General features: G+C 43.9%; 1 protein-coding gene across 1 annotated transcript in view; it reads left to right on the top strand.

Annotated features, from left to right (window-relative positions):
- LOC147454152 (uncharacterized) overlaps nt 1-9,696 on the top strand; it is a 46,655-nt gene extending 36,959 nt beyond the window's left edge. Inside the window, exon 3 of the mRNA XM_086516178.1 lies at nt 9,318-9,696. Coding sequence (XP_086372304.1) covers nt 9,318-9,567 — 250 coding nt within the window. The 3' untranslated portion in view covers nt 9,568-9,696. The remainder of the gene's footprint in view (nt 1-9,317) is intronic.
- The last annotated feature ends 2,300 nt before the right edge of the window (nt 9,697-11,996 follow it).

The following is an 11,996-nucleotide window of genomic DNA, read 5'->3' on the forward strand; positions in this document are numbered from 1 at the left end:
ATGACTGGATCCGAAGTCATCTTTTCCTTTAAGAGATTAAAAGCTGAAATCTCTTTTTGTGTCCATCTAAAGGTGACTGCCTTCTTTTGAAGAGCATGTAAAGGTGAAGCAATCTCAGCGAAATTTCGGATAAACCTTCTGTAATAGGAGCATAGTCCCAAAAAGCTTCGGACATCATGCACCGTCTTCAAATTTGGCCATGACTTGATCGCTTCAACTTTTGCAGGATCCATTCTGACACCATCCTTTGAGACAATGTGTCCCAGAAAGTGAATCTGTTCCAGAAAAAACTCACTTTTCTTTGCATTGATGAGCAACCTATGACTGCGTAGCTCTTTGAACACAATGGCCAAGTGATGCCTATGCTCCTCTTCATTCTTTGAGTAGACTATCATGTCATCAAAGAATGTACCAACAAACTGCTGGTGTGGACGGAAAATTCTGTCCATCATCCTATTGAACGTAGCAGGAGCATTTGTGAGACCAAAGGGCATCACTAAAAATTCGTAAAGGCCAAACGTTGTTCTAAAAGCAGTCTTGTGCACATCCTCTGATCTAATGCGGATCTGATGATACCCACTCTTTAGATCTATCCTGCTAAACATAGCTGCTCCTTCTAATTTGTCCATAATATCATCAATTCTAGGTATAGGAAACCTATTCTTGATGGTATTCTTGTTCAGTGCACGGTAGTCGATGCACATACGCCATGAGCCATCCTTTTTCTGCACCAACAACACTGGAGAACAGAATGGAGATGAACTGGGCTGAATCAGCCCCTTTTCTAACAGCTCCTGTACTTGGCCCATTATCTCTTTCTGCTGAGCCGCACTAACCCTGTACGGAGGCTTGTTTGGTGGGCTAGAGCCTGGCACCAAATCTATCGCATGGTCCTCGGGTCTCTCTGGCGGTAATTGAGACGGTAATGAATCGGAAAAACAGTCACAATACTGTTGTAAAAACATTGACCTTTCTTTATCTAGCACAGATAAATTTGATTCATCACAATCTGACACTTCACGTGCAAAAACCAAGTACGCAGAAAGATGCTTTTTCATTACAGAAGTAATAGCAGAAGCTGATACAGTAGGAATAGACTCCCCTTTAAGCTTTACATCCAGAATATGAGTCTTTCCCCTGCTCTGTACAGTGATCTTTTTGTTGTAGGCATCCATGATTCCCTGTACACGAAATAACCAAGGAATACCTAACAACACATCACATCCGTTCAGTGGCATGATGTAAAATTCTTCAGCATCTACATAGGACTGGATATGTAGACGCAACTTTCCAATGATGGGTGTCACAGCCTCTGTATGGCCAGGACATGCCAAACCTGCCTCTGCTGTATACCCCATCTCTTTAGGTCTGATTCCCAACTTTGAAGCCAATTCTGGGGAAATGAAGTTGGCTTTGGCACCTGGATCAAAGAAGATAAGCACTGTTTGATCCCTAACCTTTCCCCATGCTCTGCAAAGCTCACTTGCATCTGAATTTGGCTTGTCGCCCACCATATCTGGCACTAGACCAGCCATGGGCTTCTTTCCTTTCTTGTCTTCCTTGTCTTCAGAATCAACTGGCCTTTTCTTTGTAGGACAGTTGTAAGCGATGTGGCCAGGCTGCTCACATATAAAGCATTTGTTCTCTGTCCTCAGGACCTTCTTTTGCTCTTCTGACTTGCGAGGAAAACGTCTTTTCCATTTCTTTGCTGGTCCTTTTTCTGATTCAGCCGTAGCTTTGTCTTTCCCTGCGTTGGCTGACTCCTGAGTCCCTTTAGGAGCCTCATTGGGAACGTGCTTCTTGGCTGAATTTTTCTTGCCTGATCCTGCCTTGACGCCAGTGTTAAATTCACAATCTTCTCCCTTGAGCAAACCATTGCCAGTGTTTGCTACCTCGATGAGCTGCGTCAAAGTAGTGACTTTTGTCTTCGTGCAGTATTTTCTCAATCCTTTGGGTAGGCCACAACAGTATTTTTCTATCTGTTCTGTCAATGGCACAAACCTATAGGAAGTTACTGGAAGTAGAGCTTTCCAAAACTTCCGATTGTAATCATCCAGATTTCTGCAAGTGGCAGCATTAAGCTGGTGCCATTCTGTCATGACATCTGCTTCGAAATCATCAGATAACCATGCTGCTGCAAAAATCTGCTTGAAGTAAATCCATGTGGACGGAGCTTGCCCTTGAAGTAATAAAGTTATCCACCATTGTCCCGCATTCCCTGTCAAGAAAGTGGCTGCCTTGTGGACCTTTGAAGCCTCTGTAAAATTTCCCCCTGCATAGGCCTTGTCAAACTGCTGGAGGAATGAAAGAGCCTTCTTCCTGTCATCAAACCCTGTAAAGGTCGTGAATGACACTCCTTTGCCACCTTCTTTGTACGGAGTTGGCCTCTCCAGCGGAGTTAAATTGTCATATGGAAGTGACTGAAACATGGGAACACTAATAGGGTTCATCTGTGTTCCTTGGCCGCTATTAACTTGACCTGGAAATGCCATATTTGGCTGCTGATTTGTAATTCCAGCCATACCAAAATTTGCTTGTGGCATCCCAAATTGGCCCTGAGTGCTTTGAAACCCTGGTTGCATACCCATGACACTGTACATGGGGTTAGGCATCATCGTTTGAGCACCGCCAAACACTGTTCCTGGCGTATAATACTGATTTCCAGGTGCATGACCAGCCATGCTCTGGAATACCGATCCACCTCCAAAATAGCCAGGGTGTACTGAAGGTGGTGGGAAGACCTGTTGCATAGCTTGTAGGTTGCTTCCCTGCCCATTAGAACCAGCTATAGGCTGCTGAAAGGTGGTGGGCTGAATTGGTACAGCTTGAAAAACTGGCATCTCAGCCACCTGTTCTTGCACCTTAGGGGTACGTTGTGGAGACTGCATGTTCTCCGTCAAGTGTACAGGTGTTTCCATCGACTGTGCGGTATGAATCACCTGTGCTCGAGCCTTAACAGGCTTTTGAATATGATCCAGTGACCCAACTTGCTGAGACGGAACAGGAGGTTGCAGAAAGGCTAAAAACCTCGGATTCTGCATTACTTGTGTGAACATAGCCACAGCAGTAGCCAACTGGGTCCTGAATATATCGTCATCTGTCTGTGGTGGTCTTGACGACTCACCCACTTCATGTGTCTGTTGACCCTGTGAAGAGGAAACCTCTTCAGTCACATCATCTGGTCTGTCAGCCATAATTGCAATTCCCTGTGTCTGGTCTATGATCCCCTGTGTGTTCAAGTCCAAAACTGACCAAGGCTCACTTCTATGGGAAAAAGTGATTTTATCCCGTCGATGGAACCATGAAACCGGCCTGTTCAATCCAAAAAGGGCGGTAGACTTTACTTTAAACCTTGATTTAGCTTTCACCCATTATTAGTCGTCTATTTTACCTGTACTTTCAAGACACAACAAAGGGGAGAGGGATACAGGCTGCTAGATTGCACCTGTATGAGTAGACAGACACCAGATTGGCCCCTAACTTAGGCGCCCCTTTCGGTATTTCTTTATTGTTCAAAAGAGGGAATAAACGCTGTGGTTCCTACAAGCTGCCCCGCACAAACTCGGCTGAATTTCCACTGTTCCAGCCCGATTTCGGCAGCATAACTGTACTAGAACCCTTCACGGTCAGTATTCCCACGCATTGACTGACTTTCCCGACGCATACGGGCACTTTGCAAAACCTGGCGAGAATCTGCAGCACGCTGAATTCTCTGTTTTCAGCCCTGAAAATACGCCAGATCGCCTGTACAGCGGTCCCCTTGCGTCCCCGAACCTCCTGGGGGTATTAGGGTCCGTTTAGGGCCAAAACCCTAAACCTGCAAAAATACACAGCAGGCTGTAATTCACTGTTTCGGGCTCCGTTTCGCGTGCCGGTCGCATCCCTAGCAAGTCCTCGAGCTCCCGCACCTGTAGGGCTACTTGCCCTTTGAATCGGACGAGATTTCTGGCGTGAAACCTCTCCGAATTCACCTGTACCTGCGGGGGGATTAGCCGCTAGCTAATCCAGTACCTGTGCAAGAGGCTCTTGCCTCGGCAATCGCGCATGAACCCACACAACTGTACATTGGTCAAATGAAAAGCCCACTAGAGGGGCATAACATACTGCCAAAGGGGAGAGAGAGGGCAGTGCGTAGCGTGCAGGGCATCACTCCTGGCACCGCACTGTGCATAAGAGGGAAAGCAAGCACTCCATAGCTCTTAACCTGTGACAAAATCTGAAAATGGGGCTCTCCCCTCTTCAAATTCAGCGCCACTTCTTGTTGCATAAGGCAAGTGCACCAGAATGTGCCACTTGGCACATTTACAAGCATTTTCCCGTTTCGGGGTTGCCGCCTAAAAATATCCCAACCGGTTGCCCAGTTGACTTCACGGCAGAGTAAGAAAATGTTCCCTTTGTCATTCCGGAGGTAATGACGCCAACACATTTTCAGGTCCCAAAATAGCAGTTCCCTAAATTTTAGGAGATGCTGCCATTGTATCTTTCTAGGTCATCCGACCCTCTTTGTACACTGCGGCCACATCCAAAGCTGAAATGTAGCCTCTGTAGCAAAGGATTCCACTTTGGCTAGTCAATGACCCCACTTGGCTAACCATAGTCCTTGTCCAACCTTAGTGCTCTCTTGCCCTCAGGCCTGGACTCCCTCTGTACAGTTCCACACTAGCTATGCAATGCAGGGCAGTTAGATTTCCCGAGGGGTGTTTCCAAAAAGTGAAAGTAAATAGATAATAAGAAAGAAATCAACAAAAAGGATAGATAGTAGTCACACGCTGGTGACAGAAGTGCCCATTGGTAAAGGCGACTTCAAACTGTCTGATGAAGGACAGTGCTTTGAAGATGTCTCTCCGTCCATTGTAGGTTTCGAACTTGATGTCCTTGTCGCCCGATTTGAAGACTCTCATGCGATGTTGAGACTTGCGACCATGCTTGTTGAATCGAGGCTTATCTTTAGGTTGATGTAGGGTAGTAGTAGTAGCGGCTTCCTTCTTCTGACGAGATGATCGAGAAGTAGAAGTATAATCAGGAGAGTAAGATGGTGATGAGATTGAGATGTCCTTGCTCTCGTCTAGCAGAGAGAGCGCTTTTTCTTGGCCTTTCCTTGAAGTAGGCCGTTCATTCCGATCCGAAGATCCTTTGTGCACCTCGGTACGTTCTTCTCTTGCCTCCTGTGGTCTCACGCCAACAGTGTTGTCTGGATGCTTGGCCGCATCAGTTCCATTCGTTTTCTTCATTCCGCCCAAGAGCTTTTGGACGTCTGGCAACAGTAAGATTTGTTGCAACTCCGCAAGCTGAGCTTGCACTTGTTGAAGCTCCTCTTCAACGCTTCTCCCTTGGCTCGACATGGTTCTTCCCGTTCTTCTCGGAATCGTCCTTCTTTGCAGAGAAAGAGAGGAGTCCGAGCTCTGATACCACTGTCACAAAACGGGAGCGTACACGAGCACTTAGAAAATCTAAAAATTATAATTCTTTGAAAACATGAGAGAAGGGAGAAGATTGACACAGTATTGGGGACCAGAAGATGGGCTGGTCCCCCCCCCCCCCCCGTTAAGAGTATTCTTTTATTCAGGGAGAATTCTTATACAAGCACGAGAACCCGAGGAAACCCCTCCGTTCTGTAGTCTTAGACCCGAAGGTCGTGCTTTCCCGTAAAGGGCTTGGGCACAAGGCCGTTCCTTCCCGTAAGGGACTTAGGCGCGAAGCCGTACTTTCTCGTAAGGGACTTAGGCGTGAAACCGTACTTCCCGTTAAGGGCCTTCCCGTAAGACGGGAGATTCTTGCAAAAAAAACCACACAAAGCAATAATTCTCAAAGCGTATCAACACCTTATACCTGTCGCTCCTTGCTCGGAGAATCGACCTCCGTACTCAGTCGTCACGCGAACACTTGCAAGTTCTGTCGTCGGGCTCTACTCCAGAATCCCAGCGCTAGTATTTCCTGCTGCTCTCGGCGTCTGCAAACTGAAACGCTGGCTACCCTTTTATAGGGTCTGACACCCGGCAGGAATAGGGGTCCAAAAGCATAGCTTGGCGCTCCTAGAGAGAGGAGAGAGAAAATCGCGTTTTCTAGAGAGAGGAGAGAGAGATCGCAGATTTCAGCCTGCGTAGCGCTGGCTTTTTAGAGGGGCTTGCTTTATTTTATTAATAAAGGCCTAGTCACTTAAAAAGTGACCGGCCACTTAATAAAATAAAGTGTGAACCTGTTCAAACTTAAAAAAGGAAAGTCAAAACTGGTCCCCTAGTCAATTTCTCTTTCAAAGTCTGAAAGGCAGTCACCTCTGTTTGTCCCCACGAGAAAGGGACTCCTTTTTGTGTCAAAATATGCAAAGGGGAAGCAACCTCTGCAAACTTCCTAATGAACCGCTTGTAGTACGAACACAATCCCAAGAAGCTTCTAACTTCATGGACATTCTTCAAATCGGGCCAATTACGGATAGTCTCTATCTTGGCCGGATCCATCTGCACTCCTGTTGCTGACACAATGTGTCCCAAAAAGTGTATCTCTGGTAGGAAAAATTCACTTTTCTTCGCATTAATCACTAACTTGTGATCTCGTAATGCTTGAAAGACTTGAAGCAGATGTACTCTATGTTCTGCCTCATCCCTGAAAGAAAGTGCCAACAAATAGTCTATACTCTCGAAAAATCCTGTCCATCATCCGGTTAAATGTCGCAGGAGCATTGGTTAAGCCAAAAGGCATCACCAAAAACTCAAATAACCCAAAAGTCATTCGAAAGGCTGTCTTGTAGACATCTCCCGGCGCGATTTGGATATGATGATATCCACTCTTCAAATCAATCCTGCTTAAACACGAGGATCCCTGTAATTTGTCGAGTATATCATTGATCCTAGGAATCGGAAATCTGTTCTTAATGGTGATTTTGTTGAGAGCTCTATAATCGATGCACATTCTCCAAGATCCGCCTTTCTTCAAAACCAACAACACTGTAGAGCAATACGGTGAAGTACTAGGTTGGACAAGATCCTTTTCCAAGAGTTCTTTCACTTGGTTCATAATCTCTTCGTTCTGGGCTCGGCTCACATGGTAAGGTGGCCGGTTCGGTGGTGTGCTTTCAGATATCAGATCAATGGTATGATCTTCAGGACGAGCGGGTGGTAATTCGCCTGGCAGGCCCTCTGAGAAGCAATCGGCGTGAGAGTGGAGAAAATCTTGGCGCTCTTTATCAAGTTTAGACATATTTGTCCTATCCTCATCACTCAACTTTTTCAAAAAGATCGAGTAAACAAACCCCGTTTCGCATGACTCGTCAACTCCTGAAATAAAGCTGACTTTTGTTCCAAGCAGTGATCTCGGATCTTTGTAGGAAGACCCAAGGTAAACCGCTCAATTTGTTCCTTGAATGAGATCTTCTTAAATGAAGAGGCGGGTAGAAAAGAGCTCTAGAATCTTTGCAATAAGTGTCCACTGTATCCTTCTTGGTCATTCGAAGATGGTTCCAAGCAGTTCTCATGTCGCGTTCATACTCTCGAGTCAGCCATGAAGAAATAAAAAGCCTCTTGAATTTCAGCCATTTAACTGGCGCTGTCTTGTTTAATAAAAGCGTGGATCACCAAGTTCGAGCATTCCCCTTAAAGTAAGAGGCAGCTCTCCAAATCTTAGAGTGCTCTGAGTAACGCCCTCCCGGGAAAGCGATGTCAAACTGCTGTACAAAAGACAAAGCCTTCGAAGCATATCTATAACCAGAAAACGTGTCAAATTTAATTGATTGTCCACCTTCCTTAAACTCTCGGACTTTCTTGCTTTTGTCTTCGAGAAAGTCATATTGGTTGGCTTTATAAAAAACCTTCTTCTTTGCGTAAAAATTGTTGTCATTAGAGTCCGTCTGTTTGAAGACGAGTCCTCCATAGAACTGTCAACCACGGGGCGAGAGTTAGGCTTCTTTGCCTTTTTCTTACCCGTTTCAAAGCTTTGCTTTTTGCTTCGCTTTTTGCCTTTTCTGTCTTCTGCGCTCGAGTCAGATGAGCTAGAAGAACTGTCAGAAGAAGAAGAAGAACTGGGTACTCCTTCAAATCGAGCACGCTTCTTCTGTTTCTTTGCCTTTTCGAAGGTAGACTGACGATCCAAATAACCCGGAAAGTCAGTGCCTTTCTTCTGCTTTTTGTCGTGCTTTTTAACTTTGTTCTTTGCGTCAAAAAGCTGAGCAATTCGTGCATCAACCACCTCTTCTAATTCTTGCTCTGTATACTTCCTGGGAGTAGGAGGTTTCTTGAGAGCGGATTTGGGGGGTGGTTTTGTGGTCTTCTGCTACTGCGCGTGCACCTCTTCGAAAGAAGTCTAGCACATATATTTTGCCAACTTCAGGTCCTTGGCAAAATTAAGCATCATCGCATCGCCGATCAATTGTTGACGCTTCATCTCTTGACGCTCCGCATGACTAGGCCAAGACGGGCCGTACTCCTCGCGTGAATCTTCGTTGTGATCCCTTCTCGCATCTCCGGATGCAGAGGGAGTCGATTGATCTTCGATTGATCTTTGCAGGGGGAACAAGTGCTGTGGACAGCGTTTTGAAAACACTAGAGAGGGCAGCAAAAGGCAGTGCTGTGGTGCAGCGTTTTAGAACGATGTTGTAGAGGGCTGGATCGAGAGATGCTGGCAACGAGTGCCTTCTTCTACTCTTCACAGCTGCTCCTCCACGCCAAGGGCTTCAAGCACAAGATACACCAAGAAGCTCTGATACCATGTCAAAGTCGACGATGCGGAAGCGTAGAGACCAAGGGGAGTGAGCACGAGAGAGAGAGAGAGAGAGAGAGAGAGAGAGAGAGAGAGAGAGAGAGTCTCTAGAACCAATCAACCTTGGCAATAAATAACTGAATGTGTATACAATGGAGGCAATGGGTTGCTTATATAGCAACCTCAGTAAATTGCCCTGCCCAAACTTTGACAAATAAGTCAAATAAATACCTAAAAGCCAAACTAAATAATGGGATCACATTGAACAGTTCACTGGAGATGCCAAAACTCTAACTATGTGGTGCAGTTTTAACTGGAAACATAATTGTTTATAAAGATAAGATATTTGTCTGGGCTTCTGGATAACGAAAAATTTTGTTAGAAAGCAATCTAGAAGGGAGATGACTATATATTATATCTTGATTATTATTGATCAATATTACTTCTGTTCCTTGCCGTTTGCAAGAAAATATTTATATTGTCGGTTATGCAATCGGAAAAAAATTAGCGTTTGCTACGAGTTTTGAAAAAAAGCTTTGAAAGTACGTACAATCATACTGATGACAATCTTTTTTTTTTTTTGAATAATAAATTTACTGAATCAAACTCAATTGGCCATGTTGTAAAAGGCCAAACAAGGACATCAAACCGGCCACGAAGGTGAGAGGAATTGATGATGATTTATGGAAAGATCGCCCGAGTCCCCGAGAAGTGGATACATCAGCAGTGGACGAAGAGATTGAAGATGGACACGGAGTATTGGAAAGAATTCATGAGCAATTCTCAACTGTGAAGCAAGAGATCAAGGTTTTAAGTCATGATCTTGTTCATGAGGTCAAGGAATTTTATGAAAAAGCTATCAAGGGTGAGCGGGATTAATGACCTGCCTTGAAATCATGTAAAAAAAGGTTGTGTATTTCCCCTTCGCTACATCAATTGTGTTAAATTTTCTGTTCATATAAACATTTAATCCATTGAAGAGAACAAAAAATTGCTATTTTAGAGGTTTCTGTGTGCTTTTGCATATATGCCTGTATTTATCGCATATTTACTCATACACATGCACTCGCATGTTGCAAGCAAGACTTGCAATGGGTAGATGTGCGTATTTAGAGTGCAACAAGGAGAGAGAAATGTGTGTGTGTGTGTTTTATAACCACTTTTTGGAGACATTATATACACATTTAGTTACAATTGTCTTAAACCCCCCTCAGGTTTTGATTCTTTTGGAGACTTATTAGATTTTCCTTCATGTATAAGGAGAATTGCTTCTGTGTTGATTTTAAAGAGCACCCCTCATGTTGGTGCATTTTTGGGTTTACCGTGAAAAGTTTGTATATAAGGTACCTTGCTACTTTCAACTCGCTTGGGGTACTTTAACATGATCATTATGTGTATCCCTGGACTTGGCAAGTCCAGGCCCATACAAAATTTTGGCATGACCCAAAAGATTGTTGGGCCAGCCAGCAGGCACTCTGTTGGCGAAGAATGAACTGTAATGTGATTTGGGATAGGATGGGCCTCTACGTGCCCGGTAGGCCCATTGGCGCAATATAAAGCATTAACAATAAAAAGAGTACTTCACATAAAAGACTGATAGATGACAAGTGTTTGGAGTCCATGATAATCCCTTTGTGGCTTTAGAGCATGCCATTGCAAAGTAATGTGGCTAACTTACTTGAAGCCTCAAATGTAGAGCATTTTGGCCATGGAGGTGATTCGACATCATTCCCTTGTCTGCTCCAAGCAACACATGGATGTACTATCTATTCAGAAAATCTATAAGGTCTTTGAGAAATTAGAGCTAACTTTCCCATTGTTGATGTTGAGCTGTGTGTGTGTGTGTGTGAGAGAGAGAGAGAGAGAGAGAGAGAGAGAGAGAGAGAGAGCTCAAAACGAGGAAAACCCATGGAAGGCATTACAAGCAGTAAATAAAAAACAGTCAAAGTGGAGCTCATGGGGAAGAGGGGAGAGCTCATCCAAATCCCAAGCAAATTTAAGTGACCGTCGAAGGGAGGTTTTGAGGTTTCCCATCAGTACATCAAATGATATTACTAAAAAGAAAGAAAAGAGTTTGTGTGTGTGTGAGAGAGAGAGAGAGAGATAACAAGAGGATATCCAACTTAAAAGTGTTCAAGCCTCAAGTAAGCTGTTACAACTACTTGATGGCTATGTTGTAGCCTGCAGAGATTGTTCAAGACATTGGCCTTCACTTACACACACTAAGGCCAGTAACTTGACAAAAAAACCCTTCACGCAAAACCTTGCGGAGGTAAATTGACTATATTTTAAGGTTTCACTCTAAATTGCCCCACTTGTTGTAAGGCTTTCTCAATTGCAAATTTCAAAATTTGTAGGTGCGATTAAGCTAAGCCTATGCCCTTGTGTTCCTCGGCAATGCACAATACAACGCTCGGAAGTATGACAATGGAGAATGAATTCATTGCAAAAAAAATGCATCCTTTTTTATTAAAAACTGCTTTGCTCACAATGTGGTTGTCTTGATCATGGATTAGTGATGTAGCACATTTGGAAACTTTTTTAAAAGAGCATTTAAACTAAGAGTTTGATGTTTTGGTGCATTCTCTCTTAAATATTTTCTCACTTGGCCTAAAATAAGCAAACCACATATTTTCAATTGTTAAGCATGCTCAGAAAGTCGATTACAGAGCCAAAAATTGTTGCCTAATGATTGTTTACAACGCATTCCTTTTTTTAGGACGACCAAAAGGGAAAATGTAGTAGTTACAACGCTCTTTGATTGTTTCAAAAGAAATAAGGAGGTGGAAGATTCCTACATGGTGGTAGACCCACAACATGGAAATGAACAATCTCCCTCTTTGAATTAGCTCATAATAGCCTTATGACTCGAAGGATCCATGACACATTAGCTTTCTTGTATGTGCTCGGGAGAAAGGAAGCATGGAGCAAGATTATATATTTCAGTCAAAGAAGGGCGTGGAGGTGAGAACATACAAAAATTGAGGATGGCCTAATTTGCATGCATTGTTGATGAGACACATGTATAGCTAGAGGAAAATGATAGAGATGCAAGGTCATGCCATACCCATACTTTAGCATTTTTTTACAAGGTTAAAGGTCATTCACTTATGCCCTTGATTTTTTTCTCAATACCGCAAATCTTTGATCATATGTGTACACTCTTATACATGTTCATTTGTCAAATATTGTCACACACACACACACACACACACACACACACACACACACACACACACACACACACACACACACACAGAGGGCTATTTATGAGCCCATTTATGAATAAATTAAAAAAACCTTGATCC

This window comes from Adiantum capillus-veneris, chromosome 7, assembly GCF_014529385.1.
Source record: "Adiantum capillus-veneris isolate H3 chromosome 7, ASM1452938v2, whole genome shotgun sequence".
Classification (NCBI taxonomy): domain Eukaryota; kingdom Viridiplantae; phylum Streptophyta; class Polypodiopsida; order Polypodiales; family Pteridaceae; genus Adiantum; species Adiantum capillus-veneris.